Source organism: Erinaceus europaeus, chromosome 14 (genome assembly GCF_950295315.1).
Source record: "Erinaceus europaeus chromosome 14, mEriEur2.1, whole genome shotgun sequence".
Classification (NCBI taxonomy): domain Eukaryota; kingdom Metazoa; phylum Chordata; class Mammalia; order Eulipotyphla; family Erinaceidae; genus Erinaceus; species Erinaceus europaeus.
In genome coordinates, this window is record NC_080175.1 from 66,287,661 (window position 1) to 66,315,457 (window position 27,797).

A 27,797-nucleotide genomic window follows, 5' to 3' on the forward strand; every position below is an offset into this window, starting at 1 on the left:
CCCCCCCCCCGTCTGCGGCCGCCGTGTCTCCGCAGTGACGTGGGCGGGCCGGCCGTGACGTCAGGCGGTGTGTAGCCTAGTGGGGCGACAGCGGCGCCGGCTCAGCTCAGGGCAGCGGGCGGCGACGGCTGCGGCGCGGGCACAGGTGCGGCGGGTTCTGGGGGGTTCAGGGGGTTGGGAACCCCGGGAGCTCCGGCGGTGGCGGGACGGGTGGGGGGGAGGTCGGGCCCGGGCGCTACACTTGAACGGAGCGGCGGGACCCAGACCCCGGATCCTCCACCCATCCCCGGGTGCGCCCTCCGGTGTCCGGGCTCCTCTTGCTGGGGCGGCGCGGGGACCCCGACCCACCTGTCCGCGACCCCGGGGCTCTGCTCCCCGCCGGAGAGGGGGAGGCGCGGCTAGAGGGGTGCCGGGGTAGCACCCCAGAACTTCCAGGGAGGGTGGGTGCGCGGGGGTTTCCAGCCGCCCCCGCCGCTGGCCGCGTGGGACGCACTGGGGTGGCCCTGGGGCTGGGGGACCCGGACTTCCCACCTCCTGTGCACACACCTCGGGGCGTTCCGGGGACACCCCGGTTTGGGGGTGGCATACGGCCTTGCGTGGGTGCAGGTTTGAGGTGGCGCCCCTTCTGGGTTGCGCTTCCTGCTCCCTTTTTTGTCCTGTGGGGGGGCAAGTCGGCACTGCTGGCATTGGCCCTTAACCCCTTGAGGTCTGACTTATAAGGTAAATTGCGGGGAGTTTGGGACTCAGAATTTTTAAAATTTTTATTTATTGACTGATGCCTTCTGGATGTCAGGAAGGAAGTGGGAGAAGGAAGCCCCCCCCCCCATTCTTTGTGAGGTCTGTCTGCCTGGTGTGTTTTGTCCTGGATCAGCCTATTCAGGGATGCAGCTTTCTAGGCGAGGAGTCTAGTTTTTGGTTTACACACAGCCAAGCTCGCTAACCATTTAAAGGGAAAGTTTATTTATTTACCAATAATCATTTCACAAAAAAACTGGATTGATGCACTTAAGGCTGTGATTGAGTCACATATGGTTAACTTGTATCTGATTTGGGGAGGTGAGAAGTGTTAGCAATTTTTAAATTTGCTGGTGAAGTCATTATTGTAGTTCATATAACTGAGAAAGCCTCTGAGCCCCTGTTCTGGATGAGATTGTCAAGTGTTCTCCAAATTCTAAATTGGAGTGGCCTCTCCATTTTGAGGAATCTTTTTCTTGCTGCCTTTCCCTCATTCTCCACACTGCTCTTACATTTTCATGAAGGCTCTTCTAGTTAACTTGCTTTAGATATAAAGAAATCATTCAAGTGTCACCTTTGGTAAAGTGAACTCAGTTTAAGCTTAAGAAACTGGTTGTGAACTGACCCTTTGGCCTCTAGAACTAATTCAGATCTTTCTCCCCATCCCCCCTTCCCTTCCAGATTCATTCAAAGAAGAATGAACAGGACGTCTTGAAGATAAATCTGGGAGCGTTTTCTTTTTCTTTCCATATCAATTGCTATGTAGACATGCAGATGGACTGCTGTGGAGATTTTCTAAGTTTGTTAAATGCAGAGCGACTGATCATCCTTTCTAGATAACTTCCCACACTCCTTTGAGCCCCCCTTTTGGTCCTTGGTGCCAAGAATTAAATTCGTGTGCAACATGCTATGCTGACTTGTATTTGTGTCGTTCTGTGACACAAGGAACCACATAATTCTTTTTGTGTATTTTCCTTAAAACAAAACCCGTGTGTTGAACCTGGCCATTTGCATTGAGAACCCTAGTGAATTGATCTTGATCCATGCAGCTGAAGAACGAGAAAAAAACGAAGATTCAGAGGTATGCCTCTTAAAGTTATACGTCCTTTATTCAAAGAGACAGAGGGAAAAATTGTGTATGGCTCTCAGTGAGATTATCCAGAAGCAGAACCAACAGGAGGTGACAACCTTTAGGCAGAAGGGCGATCCCTTTGGAAATTGGATTTTTCTGCGGGAGCGAAGGACAGCCAGCGTTGGCGCCATGCGTTGCTCTTGGATGCCGACATCATACCTGTTGATCTAACACAGAGGCGTTTTTTTTTCTCCCTGTTGTTTTGTTTTGTTTTTCCCAGCGATGGAAACCATCCAGACGAGTTTCGCCCTAGTCCCGGGCACAAACCACAAACTGAGTGAGCTGGAAGATGACGGCGGCCCCCCAGCCAAGAAGATGCTAAGCGACTGCCCGGTGGCCTCCGTGAAGCAGGAGCGCCAGGACCCCGAAGGCGGAGAGCCGGGCCCGCGGCACCTGAGCCCAGGCCTGCAGCACACGCTGGCGCAGTTCCACCTGAGCAGCCAGAGCTCCCTAGGCGGGCCCGCCGCCTTCTCGGCCCGCTGTGCCATAGAGGGCCTGCCACCCGCTGTCTTCCTGCCTCTGCCTGCGCCCCCGGCGCTGCCCGGGCCCCTGCTTGTGCCCCCCGACAGCTCCACAGAGCTGACGCAGACGGTGCTGGAGGGCGAGCCCATCTCCTGCTTCCAGGTGGGCGGCGAGAAGCGCCTGTGCCTGCCGCAGGTGCTCAACTCGGTGCTGCGCGCCTTCTCGCTGCAGCAGATCAATGCCGTGTGCGACGAGCTGTTCGTGCACTGCTCGCGCTGCAGCGCAGCGCAGCTGCACGTGCTCAAGGCGCTGGGTGTGCTGCCCCTGGCCGCGCCCTCGTGCGGGCTGGTCACACTCACAGATGCACAGCGCCTGTGCCACGCGCTGCTGCGGCCTCGCCCCCGCGCCGCCGGCCCGGTCTCCAGCTCCAGCCCCGCACCCGGCGCCCTGCCACCTGGTGCCTTTGAGGTGCAGCACGAGTGCCTGGGCCGCTGCCGCGGGCTGCTGGCGCCGCAGCTCTATGCACGCCCCGACGCGCCCTGCATCCAGTGCCTCGAGTGCGCCGCCCTGTTCGCACCGCAGACCTTCGTGCTGCACTCACACCGGCCGCCCGGCAAGAGGACGTGCCACTGGGGCTTCGAGGCGGCCAAGTGGCGCTGCTACCTGCACGTGAACCCGCGCTACCTGGGCACGCCTGATGAGAAGCGGCTCAAGGGCGCACTGCAGGAGATGAAGGACAAGTTCCGCATGGGAGCCGGCAAGCGGGCGCAGCCCCAGGCAAGTCCCCTCTCCCCCCAACCCCCAGCAAAATGGCCTTAGGGACATGCATGCAGAGATGGCTTGCTAGGCAGGGTGCCCATCCTCCAAGCCAAGGTGTGAACCCTGGTGTTACCGCATTGGAGGAAGCTCTGGTACTGTGGTGCCCTCTCTGTTTCTGGTTGGGAAAAAAAAGGGGGGAGGGCAGGACTGGGGAGATAGCATAATGGCTCTACCGAAGACGTTCTTGATTGAGTTTCTCTCCTCAGCACCACCATCAGCCAGAGTTGAACAGGGCTCTGGGAAAACAAAACCAGGGTTATGAAACCACACATGCCAGGGGCCCAGCCTCCTCTACACACAAAACGTGGGTCTCTTTGGAATCCGTCTATTTTCTGGAATCTTTTGTAGTTTGAGTTGGGAAGCCTATAAAGTACTTTGGGTGTCAGGGATTGAATTTAGGGCCACACTTGGGGCTCTCCTGCAGAGCCACCTCCTACTTCCAATTCTTTATTTCTGGCTGGGTAAGACTCTCCACCATTCGTGCTCTTCTCCGTTGCCTTTGTTGAGCTGGGTGTCAAACTGGAGGCTGGAGACCTGGAGTTCTACCACTGAGCCAGCTTCCTGCTCCTCCTCTGCTTTCTCATTCGCTCTTCTTACAAATGAGAGAACATGGTGGTTCCCCTCTCCCAGGTAGAGGGAGCGAGGCCAAGATTAGGTGGCCTTCCCAAGTTTTGTAGCCTGCCTGGGAGGGAGGCCTTGGGGCGGCTTGGCTAAGCCAGGGCCTGTTGTTCACTCAGCTCACTTTTTGGTGACTAAATCTGACTTTTCCTAGGAGTTGTGATAACCCACACCCAGGTACTAGCTCCATTTGCAGGTGAGGGAACAGAGCAGGCTTGCTGGGGACAGCAGGCAGGCTCAAAGGTGCAGCTGGCCAGGGTTCTGCCATTCCCACTGTACCTGCGGGTGCAGATCTGATCTGTGGAAACAGATGTTTCCAAGCTCCCAGTCCCCACCTTCAGGGGGAAAGCTTTGCAAGTGGTAAAGCAGGACTTCAGGTCTCTCTCCCCCCCACCCCGTATCTGATCTTTTCTCTAGATTTCTGGCTATCTCTATCCAATAAATAAAGATTTAAAAAAAGATTTTTTCATATGAGATGGAGAATTTCACATAATAAACGAGCCAGAGCACCACTCAGGATTGAACCAAGGAGCCTCGGGCATGCACATCCTGTCAGCAGTGCTGTGTATCCCCCCACCCTGTCTCTCCTCTCCCCCAGCAAAGAGACCTTGAACACACACTGATGCTTCCAAATTATGTCAGATGCTAAACAGATACCTTGGTTTGGCTAATGAGCAATATTTGAGTTTGGTGCTACTATAAATCTATTTTCTTACCAGACATTTTTCTCGAAGAGCATTACCTGCCCTCTTTGATCGGACTCCTATAAGGGACACTTGGCCACCTTTCATCCTAAATAACATTTTTCCTCCGTGTCGTTTGTTCCTTGCCCTCTGCTTCCCAGAGCAAGTAAATGAAGTAATTTAACAGCCTAGAGATCAAAGCAGTAGCAGAATTGTGGTGGTGGTGGTGGTTTGGAGTGGGGGCAGCAAGGCTGGGGACCCCATCTGGGTCCTGGTCCGGGTCTGAGGGGTGCTAATAGCAGCGGAAGACAAGACAATGCAGAAACTGCAGACGGATAACCTTAGCAGGGCTGTGGACTCTGAGCTGGGCCTGGAGCATGGGAGATACTTGCAGACTCTGTGCAGGTGGCCACTGAGTCTGTGCCACTGGGGTACAGTGAGCAGGTGGTGTCCCTGCAGGTGGTTCTGGGACCCGCTTCCAGCCAGGTTGCTCCCTAGCACTGGGAGCTGACTCTAGGAGGAAGGCAGAATGTGGCTCTGGTAAGGCCTGGTGGTGCTGGCCAGGTGCCCCTGCTCCATCTCAGTCCCACAGAAATACTGGGACAAAGCCGCTTTGCATAGTATTCCTGCTCTGTGTTTGAGGCTGAAAAAAAGGGGCCTGAGATAAAGGTTAAAAGAAGAATTTGCTTAACTGAAACTGGATGTGAAGGGACTTGGTTAAAATTGAAACCGTCCTTCATCTGGGTGTAGTCCTTCATTGTTTCAGAACTTAATTTAGTTCTTTTTTTTTTTTTTTCTTTCTTCAATTTGGAGAAGGTATGATTTTTTTTCTCTTTTGCTATGTTTTCATAGTATTTGCAACAACATTTCTGGTGTATTTGGGTCTGACTTCCCAGTTTTAGTGGATTTTAAGCAGTGTGAGGTAGAATTTTGGGGGTTCCATGTCATTCATACTTGCCTGGTTTCATTTTTGTATAATTGTGCTTGTCTCTGAGCATCTCAGAAATGCCCTTTCTCCCTCACTTTGGTGAGGTGGCTCTGTTTTGAAGGTCTGAGAAGAGGCTCCCTCCTCAGTGAGAAACCATGCAGATGGGGCTCCTTCCCGCTGGGGTTGTGTAACCGGAGGTGGTGGAGCCAGAGTGGGAGGGAGGGCCCCGGCCTGTGGCTCTGTACTTCATGGCTCTTCCCTAAAACAGACTTGGCCCTGGTTGAACCTGCACTGGGGAAGCCCGGCTCTCTTGACTCACACAAGCAGCTGGCCCATCAGCTTTCTGGGCACATGTGTGCAAACCAAGAGCTGGGGAGGGAGTCCCTGGCTGGGGGACTGGCCGTGTGCTGCCTGTGCATCACCAGACAGACCAGACAGTCCTACAGGAAGCTCGATGCAAACAGCTAAGAAAGACACTGCAGATGTAAGAGGAGTGTCCTGGTGCTTTCTGTCTGGGTGGCCATGGCTGAACAGGGTGTGTGTGTCAGGGGTTGGCACAGAATATCTACCACTCAGACAGGACCTTGGTAATCCATTTTGTTCCCAAGAAAATACAAAAGTCAATTTTATAGGATGGTGTTGGAAAACTATTCCTCCTACATCCTTGCCTTCTGGTTGATAGCACTTATAAAAGCTAATGGGCCCAAACTAATAAAAAGCTAGTCAGGGATTAAGAAAATAGTCAAGAGAGATGTAAAAAAGAAAAAAAAAGAATATATGAGTTATATTAACCACTTCTGCTTAGTATGAACACTCCTGTGACTATTGTTTGTGTACTTTATGTGGTCAAAATATTGTGGGTTTTGTTTTTTTAACAAGAGCCCCAGAGCGCTGTTCAGCTCTTGTTTATGGTGGTGCTGAGGCCTTGTGGTGCTTTAGGCAGGAATAACCTTTATGCTATCTCCCCAGCCCCCCCCCCCATATTGTTTTCTGATTTAAAAACCTGAAAACTCACTAAGCAGTTGTTTGAAGTGTTAATGGTTAAATTATTTCTAAGAATGGAGACCATATTAGTAGTAATCACCAAACTATTTGCATAGCTAAAGCTTTATTTTCATTTACATAGTAACTATATTTAAGTGGGGGAAATCAGTGTTCTTAGTGGAGAACTGACTGTTCTTTATATAAACGAAAGGTATATTTGAACTCTTTCTTCCTCTGGCCACAAGACATGCTCTTGACTTTATACCTCCCTGGGTTGCTTTACAAAATTGTGTTGAACCAGCTTTTTGCAGCATTTGAATTTTCCATTTTTTAACTAGAAAAATGGTTATTGTATTTTAACTATAAACAAATATACTCGGTAATATATCCCTGGCCCTTTTCCGAATATTTTGGGGTTTTTTTGGTGGTTGTTGAGACTTCACTACTCCAAGATGATTTTTTTAGACAGAGACAGACCAAGAGACCTCCCTCAGTGCTGTCACACACATGGTAGAGCAGAGCACTAGCCAAATGTGCTTTTTTTTTTTTTTGATGGCCCTTTCCAATATTCCAAAAGGGCATTTACTGATTTTGTTGAATTCTGTATTCCTTGCTATGGCAAAAGGTTGCCAAGCAATTTCATCAGTTAATAAAATGTGAAGGGCAGTGTTTACGTAAGAATAATTTCAACCACATTAGAAAAGGCCACTTGTAGGCAACTGATAGATAATCATAGATGATTCTTTACTGTTGTGGCATGTAGCTCACAGTCGCCCCTTTACTGAGTTAAAATGGTGTACACCCTTAGAAGTATGTTTCCCTAAAGCTAAAATCCTAACAGTCAGACTGTATGTACACTTCTCTTAGATAAATAAAATAACCTTTTTCTTTGCTTAGGAAAAAAAACACACTATAGACTGATGCAAATAGATGGCATAAAGATATTGACTGATTTTTTTTTTCTCATAGATTTTATTAATGATTTATTATAGCGGCTTTCAGTATCCTAAAATGACAGGGGAGTAGTTCCTCACCATACCCACGACCAAGGTTCTGTGCCTTCTCCCCATCAACTTCTCACTATTTTTAGTTTGTGTTCTTCTTTTGGCTGGGTTTGTTTTTTTTTCCTCTTTCTTTCTTAATTGCCTCCAGGGTTATTGCTGGGACTAGGTGCCGGCACTAGGAATCAATGCTCCTGGTGGTTGTATTTTCCTTTTTAATTTTTTCTTCCATTTTTATTGTTATTTGACAGAATAGAGAGAACTTGAGAGGGATGGGGAGATAGAGATGGAGAGCAAAAGATAGACACCTGCAGACGTGCCTCACTGCTTGTGAAGTGGCCCTCCCTGTAGCTTGGGGAGGAGGGGTTCGAACCCAGATCCTTGACTTTATACTTCTTGTGTTTAACCAAGTGCGCCACCACCCGGCCCCTTGGTGCAGATATCATTGAAATAGTAATAGAACAATTTTTCTTCCCTCTTTAAGTTATCCTTATTTATTTAAAAATATTAATTTATTAATGCTCTTGAGAGAAAGGAGAGAGAGAACCAGAACATCAATCTGGCATATATGATGTTGGGGATCAAACTCGGGACCTTATGCTTGAGAGTCTATCATTTTATCCACTGTGCCACCTCCCAGACCTTGATATTTTAAATTCTTTACATCCATAGTTCATACATAAACTGCTGACAGTGATAACTGACCAAATGAGAAAGCGGATGTTGACAGCATTTTGGAATTTAGGAACCTAAAACTGTAGGGTAGTATTCCAAACTATTACTGAAATACTAATATATATTTGAGGATTTCTTCTTTGCCCAGTTTTGTTTTCAGTCTAGGGTTGTGCAAAGATATTTCTAAGATAAATGAGATAGCTTTGTGTTGGGTTCAAATGCATCTCACTCTTAGGTGTTTGTATATAGTGATTGCTCCCATCAGATATTTGTTTATTTACTAAAATGAAATTTGCAAGAAAATGTGAAACAGGTTTGTTAAAAGCATCAATGGACATTTTAATGATATCTTTAAAATGACTTTGGGAATATTGCCCCCTTGTGGTTCACAGAATTGTGTACACTTGATTTTTTTTTTTAACCATTAAAATAGGTTGAATATTTTAAAATTAACATTTTGATAAAGGCTTATGATGAACTTAGCTTTTTCATTTGTTTTGTAAAAGTGTTGGTCTGAGAAATGAATAAAAGTTAAGCTTTGAAGAGGAGAAATAAGAGAGTGGGCGAGAACCTGTGTGCGGAGTGGCTGGGAGTGATCTCTTGACTGTGCTCACATCATAAGTTAGGCCCCAGGAAGGGCAAGGAGGACTCAAGAACAGGGCTTGTTTTAATCCCCTTAGAGTTCTGGGAGTGAAAAGTGTTTGTGGAACTAGTTTCTACTCCCAGAACTCTAAGGTAGAATGAATTGAGAAGAGTATTGGGTTCTGCAGGCTTGAAGCTGTACTTGATCCTCATAGAGCATTTCAGTCTTTTGGTGATTTATGTCCATAAGATAATTTAAAGGATTTTATTAGACTGCAGACAGCAAAAAGAAAAAAAAAAAGAAAAAGAAAGAGTATGTATTTATTAGAGTCCTTTTAAGGTACGCTTTGCTTCAGTCACTAAATTTAGTAGGCGAGCACCATTGCTAGGCAGAAAAAGGAAAGATATAAAGTTATTTAAAATGCACACTTTGATCGCAAGGTGTCTAAACTTAGAAGTGTGTCACAGGAAAATGTCCGTAAGGGCTTGGGAGGCTCCCTAGGAATTTCACTTGGCAGTTCTGAATCTAGAGTGTGGTGGGTGTTTAGGGTGACCTGGGGGTGGTGGGGGCTAGCATGCAAGGCAGGTGAGTCTGAGGTCCTGGGTTCAAGCTTCGGCATTGCGTGTGCTAGAGTGATGGCTCTGTCTCTCTCCTCCCCCTCTCTCATTCAGACACAGGTACACCTTCAACAAACAGAAGGGTTTAGGTTAACTGTAAAGTACTGTAGCTCTGTGTAATTACAACTGGTTTTTGAGGAGGACAGCCAATACAGTTTTAAAGTAAAGCATCACTGTGCTTTTATTATTAGTGAATTTGTTCTGAGATTTCAGATAGCATTAGCATTTTTTTTGTTTTTGTCTTAAGGGAACAAGGAATTAAAGCATAAGGAACATGCATACCAAAGACCCTTCTGGTAAAGAATAAATAGTGTGGCTTATAATCTGTGTTATGAGTCTTGTGTATATGTGTGATAATGAAGTCACGTAGCTCTCTGTAGTACATCTTAAAAAGTGCAAACAAAGGAGTCAGGCTGTAGCACAGCGGGCTAAGTGCATGTGGTACAAAGCGCAAGGACCGACATAAGGATCCCAGTTCAAGGCCCCGGCTCATCACTGCCAGGGGGGGTCACTTCACAAGCGGTGAAGCAGGTCTGCAGGTGTCTTATCTTTCTCTCCCCCTGTCTGTCTTCCTCTCCTCTCTCCATTTCTCTATGTCCTATCCAACAACGATGACAACAATAATAACTACAACAATAAAACAAGGGCAACAAAAAGGAATAAATACATATTTAAAAACAAAACAAAAAAAAGTATTAAAGTATTAAAAAAGTGCAAACAAACAAACAAAAAAACCACATAATTTCCTCAGAATTTCACCATGGAATAATAACCGCTGCTGGAATTCATTCCCTACAAAGGAATATTTTGTGCATCTGTGGAATATATAAGGGTGGTTGCTGAAATACTGTAACTGGACCAATTTTGAGACAGTTAGTTCAGTCCCCACCTATCCCTAACCCCCTTTTAAAATATAATTTATTTTCAACCAGTCACTTCCCATCTGGAGTTCCTTCCATGAGAGAATTAAGTCCTACAAAAAATGACTTCAGTCATGCTTTTGTGAATTCTCCCAAGGATGGTATGTCTACCATTTTAAAATGCTTTGGAGAGAAGTTAATTCATTACATACAACGAATGCCTGAGGGCATTGGGGTTTAATTCTCTTGAGAACCCCAGTTGAGAAGGGCTCAGGAAGCTCATGAAATCAATTTAGTGTGAGTCCATAGCATATGCATATATATCTATATCGCACATAGTAGAATGAATCTGTTATTTTGATATTGTCAAATTACATTATTTGAAGGTTAAAATAATACAAGATTATATTATTTTTAAAGCATATGTGCTGAAATTAGTTAGAAAAGCAAGGTGTTGTTTTTTTTTATATAATTCTTTTTCCTTTTGTTGCCCTTGTTGTTTATTGTCGTTGTTGTTAACTATTATTGTTATTGATGTTGTTGGATAAGACAAAGAGAAATGGAGAGAGGAGGGGAAGACAGAGAGGGGGAGAGAGAAAGATAGACACTTGCAGACCTGCTTCGCCGCTTGTGAAGCGACCCCCTTCCCCGCAGGTGGGGAGCCGGGGGCTGGAACCAGGATCCTTGCGCCTGTCTGTGTGTGCTTTCTGCCATGTCGTTTGCTTTACATTGGCTTGTTTCTTGATAGTTTTTAACACACAGGATAATTTGTCATAAATGCACTTGAGGCCTATCACTGCATGTTTGGTCAAGCTAACTCCCAACTTTAACATTTTTTTATTTATTTTATGTGGCTCGGGAGTCTTTTGCATGTGTGACTCTGCTGTCCTCGGACTGACTTTTTCATTCATTTTATTGCCAAGAAGGGGAAAAAGGGAAGGAGAGAGACACTGCCCCACCACGTAGGGCTGCAGGCCCCGTCTGTACTTGCTGCTCATGGGGTGCCAGCACTTGGGTGGGGTTTGCTCATGGCCAGGCCTCTGCTCTACTGCTGAGTTACTTTATGACCACTCCCAAACTTATTGTTATTATTATTATTGTTATTATTATAGTTGATGTTTTCTTTTTCCTTTCTTGTTACTGCTGGGGCTTCACTGCACTTGGCTGACTTTTTCAGACAAAGAGAAAAGAGGGGTGGGGGGAGAGATAACACAGGAGCAAGCTCCTGCTGGCTGTGCCCTGTCCACTCTGTCCAGGCGGAGTGCTGGGCTCCTCTTCACCCTCACTGCCCTTTGTGCATCAGATGCTCACTGAGACCACGTTTCAGAGACCGCTGGAATTCTTTGGCACATTATGGCAAAAAGCTCATTGAAAGTGAGAGAGACTGTGTGAGTTTAGTGGTAGGTTTGGAAGCTTATGAAAGCCCCCCCACACACACACACACAGCAGAGATTCAAGAGCTGGGCTGTCACTCAGGTGTTTGCTGAGACTGCCCCACACCAGACATGCTGCCAGATGCTGTGAATACCCGAAGGTTGGACAGTCCCAGCTTCAAGCCACTGCCACAGTGGAGACAGCTGCTTACTGAGCAGTGGACTGTGCAGCAGGAATTCAGACACCGGTTAGGACAGCGAGGTAATGCTGAGGGATGGTTTCTTTTGTTGCATTTGTTGTTGCTGAGGCTTCCTTGCTCCAGTTGGGAGAGGGAGAGTGACACCACAGTGCCAGAGCTCCTCCAGTGTGGTGCAGGCTGGGCTTGAACGTGGGACACTGCAGGTGAAGCCAGTGCACTGGATGAACTGTTTGGCCAGTGCAGGGGGAGATTTCTTTTTCTTTTTTTTTTTTGCCTTCAGGGTTATTGCTGGGGGTCAGTGCCTACCACTGCCCCTGGAGGCCATTTTTTCTCCCTTTTGTTGCCCTTGTTGTGGTCATTGTTGTTGGATAGGACAGAGAGAAATGAAGAGAGGAGGGGAAGACAGAGAGGGGGAGAGAAAGATAGACACCTGCAGATCTGCTTCACCACTTATGAAGTGACTCTCCTGGTGGGGAGCCGGAGGCTTGAACTGGGATCTTTATGCTGGTCCTTGAGCTTTGCACCATGTGCGCCTAACCCACTGCACTACCGCCCAACCCCCAGGGGGAGGTTTCTTAAGAGCCAGTAGTCTTTGTTTTGGTTAGTGGGTGGATATGAGAGTAGGAAATTAAGAATAGACACTAGGGAAGGATGCTTGCTTAATAATAAATAAGTCTGCTAGTAGCTATTTAAGGTAATATCTAAATTTAGAGATATCCTAGAAATAAAGATAAATAAAGGTTAGGGCTGTGAGTAAAAACAAAACTAACACAAATGAAATGTTAAGAGTTTTGAAATGAACTTAATGATCAAAGTCAAGCTCTCTGGCTGAAGAAGTTTAGAATTTGCTTTTCTGAGGATTTGAAATTTCAAATCACCATAATAAAAACCTAACTAGATAAATCAGTGTTGGATTACAGTGAAAAACTGGAGTGGCTGGGGAGGCAGCATAGTGGTTCAGCAAAACAATCTCCTAGCTGACCCTTTGAGTTCCCAGGTTCAATCCCCACCACCACCATCAGCCAGAGCAGAGCAAGGCTCTGTTCTCTCTCTCTCTCTCTCTCTCTCTCTCCTTCTTCCCCTCTCTCCCTTTCTCCCTTTCTTTCTCTCTCCCTTTCTCCCTTTCTCCCTCTCTCCCTCTCCCCCCCTCATTAAAATGAAATAAATGAAAAAAAAATTCAGCAGCTAGAAACAATTCTCTAGGATAGTGTGTATTCTAGATTTGAAGTTTTCAGTAAGTCCCTGTGTGTTTGAAGCACGTGGTCAACCCCTGTTGTCCTGATGCTATAAATAAGTGATCGACATACTCTAGACATAATCAAATGAGTTTGCCCCAGATACTGGACTTCTGAAGTATATCTGCCCAGGATTGTGCAGTACAAAAATAGTCCACCTGGGAGCTGGTGCAGTGGGTAAAGCTCTGAACTCTCCAGTAGGAGGTCCTGTGTTCAGTCCTTGGCACTGCACTTGCCAGAGGGATGTTCTATTTTGTTTTCCCCTCTCACTCTTTCCTCACTCCTCCCTCTTCTAGTAAAAAAAAAAAAAAAAAAAAGAAAGAAAAGAAGAAAAAGAATCTTTAAAATGAAAAAAAAAAAAAAAAAACTACTCCAGAGTCCTTAACCAGATACTCAGCTCTTAAATTTTCTTACAGTATCCATTTCCTCCTCATCTTGTGATCTTGTGGCCTTGTTTGCCTTTGAAGTCTCTTTTCCAGTATTCCTAGCAGAGAACATCCATCTCCCATCAGTACACGTAGGCATGTTCTATTCCTGTCTCTCTGTTGCCCTTGAGTCACCTCCTGATCAGGCTGTGAGGGAGGTGACTTCACAAGCCTTCTCTGAAGGAGTCTAAGGTGACTGGCAGACTTGGGGTGTCCTCAGTGGCACTCCCCCGCCATCACCAGCGTGGCCTCCCTGACTAAGCCACAGGCAGCTGATGGACAGACTTTGATCCTTTCAAATTTATCTTTTCTGGGACAGACAGATGTTTTATGAGTCAGATGCTGACTCCTGGGTGCTGATTCTGCTTCTGCCATCTCTGCTTGGTCCCTGGAGATCTATTCTCCACGGCTCAGCTTCTCCTTCTGGACTGCAACTTGGGGATGCCACTTCCAGACGCTTTGGCATCACTTTTGAAGCAAGTCAGGGTCCAGCCCAGGTCTCATCATGGGTGATTTGAGCACCACCCACAGACCTCTCCCACCTCCCCCATTCCTGTCTGAAATGCTTTTGCTGGAAGAGCAGGAGACTTACTGAAATATGAAATATGCACGTGGCAGAGAAGAAATGTGAATAAAGCAATCTAAAACAAGGAAGAACCCTGAAATCTCAGGTTATTTTCTCTTGTTTCTGACCCTAAGTTTCCTGGCTTGTAGGATGGGGAGAAGAATGCCTACTCAGTGCTGTAGTACTTGGAAACCCAGGGCTTGAACCTGGGTCCTTGCACATGCTAATAGGCAGTCTACTAGGTGAGCCACCTCCTGACCCCAAGAAAATCAGTTTAACATTTATTTATTCTCATTTCATTTTATTTATTTTACCAGAGCACTGCTCAGCTCTGGCTTATGGTGGTACTGGGGATTGAACCTGGGACGTTTGGTGCCTCAGGTATGAAAGTCTCTGCATAACCATTTTACTGTCTCCCCAGCTCAGAAAATCAGTTTATTGTCAGGTGGCATCCTAAGTTTCAGGCTAAGTCTGGCAAAGTATCGCTCTAGGTGCTGTGCGACATACTAGCACACTGCAGGACCAGGGGTGTATCCCGGCTGGTTGTGGCAACAAAAAAGGCATAAGAATATTAGATAATTTTGTTTGATGATGATTTAAAAGAGGTTCCATATGTCCACAATTTGATGAAGTCATTTCTGGGAATCGTGATGGTGTGCAGACTGGAGCTGATGTGAGGGTCTGGCTCATGTGGTAGTCACTTGGAGTTCTGAGTGATTATATTTGGTACACTGTCTTTGTAGAAGATGGCTCTGAAATCAGAAGTGATTCTTTCAATTAGGGTTCTCCGGAGACACCCTATGACCCTGCCCCATAAAATTAACCAGCATATTATCCCTCAAAAAACTGTTCTCCTTTTTCTACAGATTGATACACCAGGCATGGAATTGCAGCCATGGTACCCAGTCATAAAGCAGGAAGATGACCACATTTCTCAGACACACTCACTTTTACATCCAAGGTAAGGGAGTATTTGCTTTCATTCATCCAATGTTCCTATGTCAAACAATGCCCTAGGCCTTAGAAATCTTAGTCAGTTTTAGGCTTGCTAATCATAGATTATCTTTGACAATACAAAATAATATCATACTCTTTTGTCTTTGAGGCCTCACTACTTTGGCTGCCTTTTTCAGATAGAGAGACAGAAAGAGACAGATCAACCGGGAGTCAGGCGGTAGCACAGCGGGTTAAGTGCACTTGGCGCAAAGCGCAAGGACCGGCATAAGGATCCCGGTTCAAGCCCCTGGCTCCCCACCTGCAGGGGAGTCGCTTCACAAGCGGTGAAGCAGGTCTGTAGGTGTCTTTCTCTCCCCCTCTCTGTCTTCCCCTCCTCTCTCCATTTCTCTCTGTCCTAACCAACAACAGTGACATCAATAACAACAACAATAAACAACATAATAATAATTATATAAAAAAAAGATCAACCGACCACAGCACTGAAGCTTCATCCAGTGCACTGGAGCTGGACTCGACCTTGTTGTGAAGCAGTGTACTGCCCAGTTGAGCACCAGGTTAATAGCGGGGACTTAGTGTCAGCACCAGGTTAATAACGGGGACTTAGTGTCAGCACCAGTACTCCATTGTTCAGGTGGTTTGTCTTTCTTTTTAATTTTTTTTTGGAAAGAGGATGAGAAGAGGGGACAGAAGCAGAGACATCTACAGCCGTGCTCTACTGTTTGTGAAGCTTCCTCCCTGCAGGGGTGCTGTGGGTTTGAACCCTGTCCTCCTGCATGGTAGCATGTGCTCTGCTGGGTGAGCCACAACCCAGGCCTTCAGAATTGTTTTTTTTTTTTTTTACTAAGTACACATTGGTGGGGTCGTACATTGACTTTCTAATAACCTTTGGGGATGTATTTCTGTGTGTTTTCTAGAAATAGGCCACTTGCCCCAAAGTAAGGAAAACAAAAGTTTTTTTTTTTTAATTTTTAAATATTTATTTATTTTTCCTTTTTGTTGCCCTTTTTTATTGTTGTTGTAGTTGTTATTGTTATTATTGATGTCGTCGTTGTAAGATAGGACAGAGAGAAATGAAGAGAGAAGGGGAAGACAGAGGGGGAAAGATAGACACCTGTAAACCTGCTTCACCACCTGTGAAGCCACCTCCCACCACAGGTGGGGAGCTGGGAGCTCGAACTGGGATTCTTATGCTGGTCCTTGCACTTTGCGCCACGTGCGCTTAACCTGCTGCATTCCCACCCAATGTCGAAAGGTTTTCTTTTAAAAAGCAAGCTGACTCTTAAAGAAGTTTAGTATAAAAATGTTTATTTGAAGAGAAATTAAAAAATTGAAACTTAGAAGCTTTCATTGTAATAACTGCACATAGAAATTCCAGCTTCAGAGTTGGCATATTGCACCAAAGTAAAAGACTCTGGGATGGGTCAGGGGGAGAATACAGGTCCAAAAAGAATGACAGAGGACCTAGTGGGGGTTGTATTGTTATATGGGAAACTGGGAAATGTTATGCATGTACAAACTGTTGTATTTACTGTTGAATGTAAAACATTAACTCCCCAATAAAGAAATAAAAAAAAAAGAAATTCCAGCTTCATTTTTTTAAAGCTTTATTAGAGAAATAGTGATATACAAAAAAAAAAGTTGTTACATGAGTACAGTATCTTAACTCCTTGTTATAGGGGTCTTTTTATTTTATTAGTGACTTAATACTGATTTACAAAATTATAAGATAGCGAGTATAATTCTGCACTGTCCCACCACCAGGGTTTTGTGTCCCCATCCCCTCTATTGGAAGCTACAGAAATTCGCCCAAGGTTGCAGATAGGGTGACTGTTGTTTCTATAATTTCTATCTGTCTATATTTGTATATATTTGCCCTTTTTTTTTTCTATGGTCCTTCTTTCTCTTCCTTTCTAAGTCACACCTTCATCTATGACTATGCCAAATACCCTTCCCTTTTTTTTTCTTTCTTCTTTCTCTGGGTCCTGATGTGGTTGGCATTCAGAGCCATCAAGATCATCTTCTGTCATTTCTCTCCTGCTGGGAGTATGGACTAAAAATTTTTGGAGTGCAGAAGGTGGGCGTTCTGGCTTTAGTAATTGCTTTTCTGCTGCACATGGACATTGGCAGGTTGATCCAAACCCCCAGCATGTTTCTTATGATAGGGGTCTTTACAACACTCCCACCACCAATTTCTGTCCTCCCCCACTGTGGGGCACTGGACCCCCAGCTTAATTTACTAAATCCTACATGTTTTTTTTTCTGTAATTATATATTCCCCTCATGCATGGTAATGAAGAACCTTAGTCATTTTACATTTGCATTCAGTTCCTGCCATTTCTATGTTTGTCTTGGGACAATATTAAACCTGTCAATTTTCTTAGCAGAATATTGAGGTGTTTTTCTCTTATGTGATAGTTAACATATACTGAACTTGACTCACAGATCTTAAAAGTTACTAAAATACAGTAACTAAGTTAATGTGGCATTGCTGTAAAGATAGAGAATTGGAACAGGCTAAAGCCTAGACTCACAAATGTATGCAAATATTCATAAAATAAACTTGGTGCTGTCAACATTGGAGAAAGTCTGCAAGATACCTCAGAGATACTGTTGGTTAGACTCCAGACCACTGCAATAGAAAGAATGTCACAATAAAGTGAATCACATAAAATCTTTAGTTTCTTAGTTCATACGAATTTTATGTTTGCAGTAACTACACTGTCGGGTGTTAAGAATTCAACAGCATAGAATACTGAATTTTTATTTTCAGAATTCACACGACTGGTAGAGAAAAACAGTGTATATGTCCTCTACAAAGGTAATGAGACATAAGAACAGATTATTAAGAGTTTACATGATGAAATAGTGTGTCAGTTAAATAGTCACAGCTCTTGGCTATAGGTTTTGCATCTTATAGTTAATATGTTAGCTAGCTACCCAGCTCAGATTTTGTTCTACTGGTCTCTTAGATCATCTACAAAACAATCTCACCTGAGACGTGAGCATGATCACCTGTAATCCTGTCAGTCTTGGTTTTACACAACGTCTTGTCACTGTTTTGACTGGAACTGTTCTAGCAAGATCATGCCTTCAGTTTTGACACAGGAAGAACGGTCCAGCATCAGGGCAGCCTTTGGGGTGTTTGTTCTCTCCTGAGCTGGGTTTGTGGCGGGCCAGGCAGCCAGCCACGCTGTGTGGGCTCGAGTAAGCCTCATTGCAGCATGGACCACGGGTGAAGGAGTCCTGGGGAGGGAGGCAGGCAGACGACTTTCCAGGCTGGCATGCAGTCAGTCAGCCTTCTATCTGGCATAACTTTGCCTTTCTTCTTAGTGCTGTTGGCTCTGTAAATGCCTCCATGCTGCTAATTCTCAGCTTGTTTTGAAGGAAGGAGACTCATTTCTCTCTCCCAGTAATTGTTTTGATGCTTAGAAGTTACCCTTTTCCCTCAGCAAAATAACCAAAAAACTCCTTTATAATTTAATACTGTTTTTACTGCCTAAAGTATTTTCCCTGAAAATTTTTTTCTGGTAGACCAGGAAACAGAGCAATGGATAGATTCAGCATTGGACTCTCAAGCATGAGGTCCCAGGTTTGGTCCCTGGCATCACATGTGCCAGAGTGAGGCTCTGTTTCCCTCTTTCTCCTCACTTCTCATTAATAAATACATTAAAAAGGTTATTTTCTATGATATTCCTTAAACTGATAATGTTTTCAGTTTGGGGGGAGAACTTGAAGTTCAGCTAATGTATCTGAGCTGTTAGAAAAGTCACAACGTACTTTGTGTTTTTCTGTGGGAAAACTGCATCATGACTTTTCAAAAGCTGGGTATTTTGCTCTTTACTTAAATGTATTGTGTTTTGTTTTGCTTCTGTTTTCAGCTACTACTTGTACATGTGTGATAAAGTGGTCGCCCCCAATGTGTCTCTGACTTCTGTGGGCCCCCAGATGAAAGAGGTCACCAGGACAGAGCTGAGTGGAGCCTCCCCAGGACAGACAGAGACATCTCCCAGGGGCAAGCAGCAGAAGGCAGAGTCTTACCTGGATGTCTCACTCGAGGAACAAGAGAAAATGGATGGAAAAAGAAGCAGAGACTCCTGTAGTCGTTTAGGTAAGTATTCAGGGGTCATCATTTTAAAATGAAACAATCATTTAGCATTTTCAAAGAGGATTTCAGTTTAGGGGACTTTGCCAGGTAATTTAACAATTTATTTATTTATTTAGTACTTGAAAGTGTTTGAGGGCTGAGTGGTGGCACACCCAGTAAAGTGCATGTATCACCATGGATAAGGACCCAGGTTCAAGCCCTCAGTCGCTGCCTGTAGTGGGGGAAAGAAGCGGAACAGTGAAGCAGGGCTGCAGGTGTCTTTCCCGTCTTGCCTCCTTTCCCTCTCAATTTTTGTCTCTAGCAAGTAAATACAGTCTTCAAAAAACTTTTAAATGTTTTCACTTAAAAAAAAAAGTCACCTTTTAAAACTCTGGATGACTACTTTGAGACTCCTCTGTTGTACTTCCCTGGAAGAGTGTGTACTAGGCAGGCTGGGGTAACTCTCTCAGGCTGTAAGACAACCTCACTGGGTCTCTCCCCTGCCACTCCATATGCTTTATTCTCTGTGAACTGAGAGACAGTTGAATGAGTACTGCTGTGGAGTAACTAACTAAGAATACTCGGCTCTAGCATTTAGGGAAACAGTAGTCGAGAAGTACAAGAGGGAAAGCTGGGTAGGAGCCAGGCAGATGCACACTCGGGGTGCTTACTGGACAGCTGGACAGCTTGGGAGGTAGGGGAGAGTGGGTTGTCACATCAGGCCAGCAAGGCTGTCTGCGCCAGCACCCTCCTCCCTGCCTTCCTGTAGCTGCAGAACTTTGCCTGCTGCCAAGCCAGTGACAGTTAGCCGTTACCAAGCAGCTGTGGAGTCCTCTGGCCAGTTAACTGCTGTATATATTACCAGGCTTCCTTGCAGTTTTCTGTACTTCAGTTTTGAGATTTTTTTTAAAAATCAGGTCTTTTTTTTTTTTTTTTTTAAATGATTATCATTACTCTCCCAGTCCCCAACCCTAAATGACTTTTTAAAAAAAAAATTATTTGTTAATTATTTTTGATTGAGACAGAGAGCTTGAGAGAGCTAGTGAGGTGGGGCTGGGGACTAATAGTTTTACTTGGCTATTCATCATGCTTGAGGCCCAGGGGCTTGAACTAGGGTCCTTGCATACAGTAGTGTCTGCACTCAACTGAGTGCACCACTGGTTTCTCTTTTTTTCTTAATACCGTCACATTTTAGGATTAGGGTTTTAAACAAGAATTTGGGGGGCAGGGAGTAACCACAGGCTGTGCTGTCCTGTCTTCTCAGCACTGCTAATGTGCCCAGTCCGTGAACATGGGACACACTTCCATTTAGTTAGGTCTTTGACTTCTTTTAGTGATGCTTTACGGTTTTTATGATACTACTATTGTCAAAAAACCCTTTTTTCCTAGATGAATTACATTCTTTTCTTTTGTAAATGCCCTAGCTTTCTAAACTTAGTGATATCCGTACTTTGCTACTATGTTTTTTTCCTCTCAAAGATCCCTTGATCTCAAATAATTCTGCAGGTAAGAGGAAACCCGAGTCCACTGCTGTCAGCACTGCTAGAGACAGCAGCCGGCTAGGAGCTGATCACCGTGCCGCTGCAGCTTCACCTTCACTTTCTGTCAAAGACGCTCCTTGTGAGGACGACAAGGGAAAAATCATGGAGGAGGTCATGAGAACTTACATCAAACAGCAGGAAAAACTGAACTCTATTCTGCAGAAGAAGCAACAACTACAGATGGTAGTTTTTTCTTAAGTGTTAGTCTGTTAACAAACAAACATTTTTGTACATGAAAATTGTTTTTATTAATTTCTTTGGGAAAGAAGCAGAACATCACCCTGGCACATGAGATGATAGGTATTGAACTAAGGACCTTGTGCTTACAAGTCCAGTGCTTTACCCACTGTGCTGCCTCCTGAGCTGCCTTTTGTATATTCTCTCTCTTTTTTTTTTTTTTTTTAAAGATTTTTATTTATTTGTGAGAAAGATAGGAGGAGACAGAGAACCAGACATCACTCTGGCACATGTGCTGCCAGGGATCAGACTCGGGACCTCATGCCTGAGAGTCCAAAGCTTTATCACTGTGCCACCACCTGGACCACACCACCTTTTGTATATTCTTAAGAAAAATCAAGATGGCATATGCTGCAAGTGCATTTAAGATTATTTAAAGTTTCAAAGGTAGATCCTAAGAAACAATGGAAGGGAAGTTATAGGCTGAATCTTCTAGTGAAAGAGGATGTTGGGAATCCAGATTCCTACAGTGGAGGAGGGTGAGGTTTGGTGGAGCGAGGGGCATGGAATTGTCCCCCTGTTAAAGCAGCCCTGCAAATCAACACCAAGTCATTAGGATAACCCCAAAATAATGACAGTAATTAAAAATTAATTTAGTTTTTACCCTGATGAAATTTTAATATGTATTTATACCTTTAGAGAGAATAGTTTTTTCAAAATAGTCTAAGAGAATTGGCACAGCAGGTGAACTTTAATTTCTGTTTATTCCTAAATTGACATTTTTAGTGTCATGGGGAAAAAGGGTAAAAGTTGTGTTTGTGATTCTTTATATTACAGGAAGTCGACATGTTGAGTAGTTCAAAAGCTATGAAGGAACTCACTGAAGAACAGCAGAATTTACAGAAAGAGCTTGAATCTTTGCAAAATGAACATGCTCAGAGAATGGAAGAATTCTATGTTGAACAGAAAGATCTTGAGAAAAAACTAGAGCAAGTAATGAAGCAAAAATGTACGTGTGACTCAAATTTAGAAAAAGACAAAGAGGCTGAATATGCTGCACAGGTAAGAATTACCTGCTTTATTTTATTAAATGTATTTAATGAGAGATACAGAAAGATACCAGAACCCAGCTCAGCTCTGGCTGCTGGGAGCTGTATGGACTGAACCTGAGACCTCAGAGCCTCAGGCAGGAGAGTCTCAGCAGAACTACTGCACTGTCTCCCAGCTGGAATTACTCACGTAATTCCACATAGTGTTGGCCTTTTAATATGGACATTGAAGCATCTCTATTAAAGAAATGCCATTTTTTCCCCAATTTATATGGCTAGATTTTTAAAATAGATAATTTTGTTAAAACACATCTTTCTGCTATCTCATTTAAGATGCTTTCTTTACAGTTTTGATTGCTTAATTATTTTAAACTTTCTGTAGTTTAGTTGATTCATCTTCAGCTCTGGTATATACATAAAATGTCTTATTATTATGTGTCATAGTTGTACTACTTTGAAATGAATAAGCATGGACTATTGTGCACTATGTTCAAAAGCACTGGAGCAAAATAAATAGTAGCTCACAGCTTAGAAAGGTGAACAGATAGTATCAGCAAGCTGTGATGATAATACTTAATGCAGTACCCTAGGCATCCAGTTCTCTTAACTCTACTTTTTCTTGCCACATCAAATGTTCAATTAAGAATCGTACCAGTCAAGAGATTATTGTATGCACAAAACGGTTTATTTTCAGGGAACCTATTTGAAAATAGGTATTTGTCATGAGGTGAGGGTGAAATGGAAAACCAAGTGGGTTCAAGTCCCTGATCCCCACCTTCAGCAGGGAAGCTTCATGAGCTGTGAAACAGTGCTGTGGGTGTCTCTCTCTCCCTCCTCACCTCTCCCCACTCTCTGTTTCTCTGCATTCTGTCAAATGTGAGGAAAATAAAACAAACCGTTAAAAATCTTTCTTTGCAAACAAAGAAATGGGAAAATCAAACGAGTGTGAACTGACACAGTCTTCCCTCTCACAGCTGGCGGAACTCCGACAGAGGCTGGATCACGCTGAGGCTGACAGGCAGGAGCTGCAGGATGAGCTCAGACAGGAGCGAGAAGCCAGGCAGAAGTTAGAGCTGATGATCAAAGAGCTCAAGTTGCAGATTTTGAAGTCATCAAAGACTGCTAAAGACTAGAGACCTTCACAGAGATCCATCCGCATATCCCCAACAGAGTTCAGTTTTGGTTTTGGTTTTTGTGTGTGTGTGTGTGTGTGTGTGTGTGTGTCTGTGTGTGTGTGTGTGTGTGTGTGTGTGTTTGTTTTGTTTGTTTTGCTTTAACCAATGAATTCTCAGCAACTTGCCTGCATGAAAATTACTAGACAGTCTATCCATTTCTAGATGAGAGAAAGTGAAGAAGCTATATATTAGTATATAAATTTTTACATTTTCCAAATGAACGAAAAGGTATGTTCTTTGTACTACTCCCTTCCAACCAACTTAATGAGACTTATGGTTTCAACTAGCAGATGATCTGCCTATATTTCTAGTGCAAATTCAACAGTTGTGTACTTTTTAAAAGCTGTGTGTGTGATGGCAAATAACTGTGTTCAGTTTTATTATCCGCATTTTAGATGGAATGGTGGATATTTCAGATACATAGAGTCACTCAGAGGCTCTGCATTTCTCTCTGGAATGCAGTCTCCTTTCTAAATTAACACAGGATGCTCATTATTACATGCAACTTTTCCGGGTCAGGTTATGGGGGGAATAATGAAGTTCTTTTGTTTGTTCATATCTCTCTGGCAAAGTCTGTGAGCACAGGAGTTTCCCTGTGGAGATGAACCGTGCCTCTGGGCCTGGGGCCTGCTTCATCACACACTGCTGCTAAGCACACGAGGCCCTCAGCCTTGGATTTTCAGTTTAAGTACTGCTCTCTTCAGAAGTTTGTCTTTTTCATTTTGCATCTTCGCAGGAGGGAATACAATGTAATAAGTTTTGGACTTTTGTTTATTTCTTTATAGTAGCTGTGAGGACATTAATGTTCTTAAAAATTGACACCTTTGTTGTACACCAGTTTCTATGCAGTGCATAATCCCTCTGTACAGTTTTGATATCTAGTTATGGATCTTACTGAAATTTGTATAATGAATTTGTTTTTCCCTAATGGATTTTTTTTTTAATTGTAAAACATTAAACACCGTGAAGGTTATTTTGGATGTTTGTATGTTTAAATGTTATGTCTTATCAAAATTTGCACGAGTGGACCATTTTTAGTTACTACTTTAAAATTAGAAATTTACAGTCAGCTGATAGTGTATGATAGACAAGTGTAGGGAAGCTGAATTATTAGCTACTTTAAAGGTGTTTAGATAATTTTTAGGAGACAAAATGCCATGGTTTGGGGGAAGGGCAGCATCTGCACTTTTTTTTTTTTTTTTGCACAAAAAGTTATGCCATTCTTTAGTGGCAATTTCATTGTTAATATGTTGACTTAAAAGAGAATAGCTAAAATTCCTAGTATTGCTTTTTAAATTTTTTTTTAAAGGAAGCTTCTTACTGCTATCAGTAGTTAACATTATCACATGGATTTTTTATATTTTTGCATAAGGTACTATATCAAATTACTTGAGTGGTGACTTTATTTAAAAATAAATTAGTTGGGTGTAAGGTTATGTTCCCAGTATAGAAGATAGACTATCTTAATGGTATAGAATGGGAAAAAAAAAGGTTACCATTTAGCACATTATATTCATATTTTGCTAAATTTATACTAAAATAATTTTGGGACATTCCAAAATGTGGTTTTTAATAAGAGAGTGTGATCGAAAAATATTTTCTAATTTCCATTTAAATTTCTTGTAACTTTGCAATTTAATTTGACTCTTGAGTGTTTCACAAGGAGGAACAAATGTGAAAAAAACATAAAGGAATTGCTGTTAAAAATGGCAAGCCCTCCAAATAACTTTTATTTAGGTCTGGAGAAAGAAAAGTCACAGGCAATTTATGATACTGTTTCATTGTATTGTGGCCTAATTGGGTCACAGCTAAGCATTTTGGGAGATAAACTCAGGCCCCTTTAACTTCATTCCTTTTTTTTTTTTCGAATTCCCAGAAAACCATTCTGCACGTTGCTTAATAAATAATGAACTTAAGTTTCAACCCATAACTTCTAAAATAAGCTGTTTAATGCTTAACATGCTATTTAACACCTTTAAGTGATCATAAACTCTTAGAGTTGAATAAAGAAGTATTTTTTGCTGGTCCTTGATATAGTGAAGACTTGCCCCATCAAATTTGTATAGTCTTCATTCTCCAAAATGATGTGCCATGAGTTTCTGCCTCACTTCCTGGGAACCTGTATCTTTGTCACTTGTAAATATTGCACCTGTTATAGCTGAAAATAATTTTAAGTTAAACTGCAACACATAGCTTGGAATAGTAATTTTGTAATTCTTTAAAAGTGGTCTCTGCTGAAATCTTACCCATATAAACAGATTATTCTAGTCTTTGCATGCTCATTTTGTGTGTTTGTCTTGGTGTTAGTTTTTGCATACCAATGTATTAGGCAAACAGATTTTTTTCCCTCAGACTTTGCACTACTCTTCAGGAAAAAAAAAAAGATCAAAATAATCACTTTAAAAATATTGGGAGGCAGGTGGTAGTGTAGGGGTTAAGCGCACGTGGCACAAAAATATGCCTGTTCAGGACTAGATCATCTCTGGAAGGAATAACGGATACAGGCTTTCTCTTGAGCAGTGGTCATATCTGATCTGGATGTTGATAGTTTTTGTGCTTTAGACATGAGAAAAGTGCCCCAGACCTACAAAGGTAACAGAGGGAAAGGTAGCGAGGAAGCCCTGAACCGCCCAGACTTCACTTCACACGCAGCTTGTAACACTGGGAAAGGATCTAACCACCCAACTGTGTGTGACCTGTACTTCATGGTAGAGCAGAGTTTCCTACTTGAATTTCTTTGTCTATGAGCTAGGATGCTTTATCCTTCTTGAACTAGTTTTCTAACACACTTAATATTATTACCAGGTAAAGTCATTTATACATAACGGAGTTAAAAAGAAAAAAACAGTGACTAAAGTAGATGAGATGGATTGAGTTCGATTCTGTTTGCCAGGTGTACCCACATGCTAAAGAAGTTGTGACAGAATAGTCATTTGATTTGCACACCCGTGGCTTCTGTTTGAAGGAAAATGAAAATGATAAAAAGAGACGAGTAACTCCCTGAAAATTGATTGGAAAACTGGTTCTGAAGGTTTTTGACCAGCTTCTAAAATTTTCTTCTCAGTGCAACAACAATGACAAAAGATGACTTACATTTTAGTTGCCTAGGGAAGAAACCTCATTTTTGTTTGCCTTTATGCTTTTAATCCACATTGACAGGACATTAAAAACTCCTATAATGAAAAGTTGTGCTCATACTGTATCTATTTCTGTGCTTGGAACTACTTGTGAATAATTTTTTATAAAGCTGTCAGCAATAAGGGACACATCACTGCTGTATAATATATTGTTGGATTGAATAAACAGCTGAAGTTTGTTTTCTAGTAAAGGATACTTAAGCATTTCCATTTATTGGAAGAAAGCTGTATGAGTATTCTGTATTAGCATTTTTTAAAGGACAGTCTTTATTACATTTTTTTTTTTTTTTTGTAAAACCTTTCCATTAAAATGGCTTCTAAACTAAGTAATGCAACTTGGACTTGGAGCCTGTTTCTTTAGTAATAGAATTAAATATCCTCTATGAAACTACACTTCTGGAATTAGCGATCAAATGTAAAAACCAGAATTTTTTAAAAGCCCAGAAAACAAAGTAGTGTATTAAGTTGAATGTAAAAGAAATTTATAAGACTTTTTTTCCCTCCAATATAGATACCTCACTTTAAAATAAAAGCACAGCATACTGAAAAGTAGTTCTAGTGGGAAAAAAAAATTCTACTAGGAGAATTGCTAAATCTGTAGCAAATGGGGAGTTATAGTATGGGAGAAACAGAGTATACTTGCTTTTAACCACCCTGTTAGAATTATGTATTTATCCTGATAATTTTAAGCCAACACAGTAGTCTTAAATTATTTCTAAATTTTCTCATCTGTGAAGGCAATAAATAAATTTTTTGCTTAGCAATTGTTGAAACAAGTTGTTGATTACTTTGACCATAATTCAATTGATTTTTTTTTTTTTTGCCAATGATGTACAGTTTTATGGTTAAAATAGCTGTGGTTGGTTGCATTACATGACACACAAAACTGTCCTCTACCTCACGTGAAATAAATATTTTATATGGTTTTACTATAAGACAAGACTCATCTATCTGGTCACTTAGTTTACAAATTTTGAATTATATTTATTGAAACATGACATACTGTGCTCTTAGCTTATACCTCAATTGTATTTTGTGCTGTTTTCCATTTTTCATGCCTTGTACATAACTTGTATAGATTGTGGATTCAATTCCAAATAAAGACTTTTAATGCCAATGAAATCAGTTGACGTTGTCTTGGTATCCTATATGAGCTTAACTTTCTTGTCACTTAAGATTGATACCTGCTGCTTTTATTCAATTTTTTTTTCATTTTACATCATCAGTGAGACAATGAAAGAAAAAAGCTGAGAAACCCAGCTGCTTCTTCCTGTCTTTGCAGTCTTGTTCTGTCCCGGGTCCTCCTTCAGTACTTGTCCTGCTCTGACTCTGGGAACCTGTCTTCAGTGAGAGTTCCGGCTTTCTCAGATCCTTCTGGGCTTTCCACTGGGCTGGGCTGTTCTGGAGCCTTCTGAATACTCCTAGATCCACAGCTGCTTTCATTATTTTAACTTTGAAATGACTTTATTATCACTAGGGTTGACTTTTTCAGAGACAGTGCTAGAGAGGGAGAGAGTGACCACAACATGGGAGCTTCCTTCAGTGCAATGAGGGCCAGGCTCTAACCTATGTTCTGTGCATAACTAAGCAAGTGCACTAACTGCTTTTGAATTCTCTGCTTGCCCAAGTACTCTCTTCCTAGTATTTCCTCTATCAAATTCTCAGGCGAATAGAAAAAGGAATGTCTTGTTTCAGGACTAGTATCCAAGCCTGCTTGAGGAGTTGTGATGGGGGGGTGCGTGCAGAGAGAGAGTAAAGGTAGCTGCAAACTTTCCTCTCATT

At 42.9% G+C, this 27,797-nt stretch overlaps 1 protein-coding gene across 1 annotated transcript; it reads left to right on the forward strand.

Annotated features, from left to right (window-relative positions):
* On the forward strand, positions 1-26,297 carry SKIL (SKI like proto-oncogene). Its single transcript, XM_007518338.3, has 7 exons — positions 1-145; positions 1,417-3,106; positions 14,762-14,856; positions 18,731-18,960; positions 20,416-20,660; positions 21,492-21,716; positions 22,678-26,297. Exons 2-7 carry the CDS (start codon positions 2,090-2,092, stop codon positions 22,834-22,836), a joined length of 1,971 nt encoding a protein of 656 aa, XP_007518400.2. The 5' UTR covers positions 1-145; positions 1,417-2,089; the 3' UTR covers positions 22,837-26,297.
* The last annotated feature ends 1,500 nt before the right edge of the window (positions 26,298-27,797 follow it).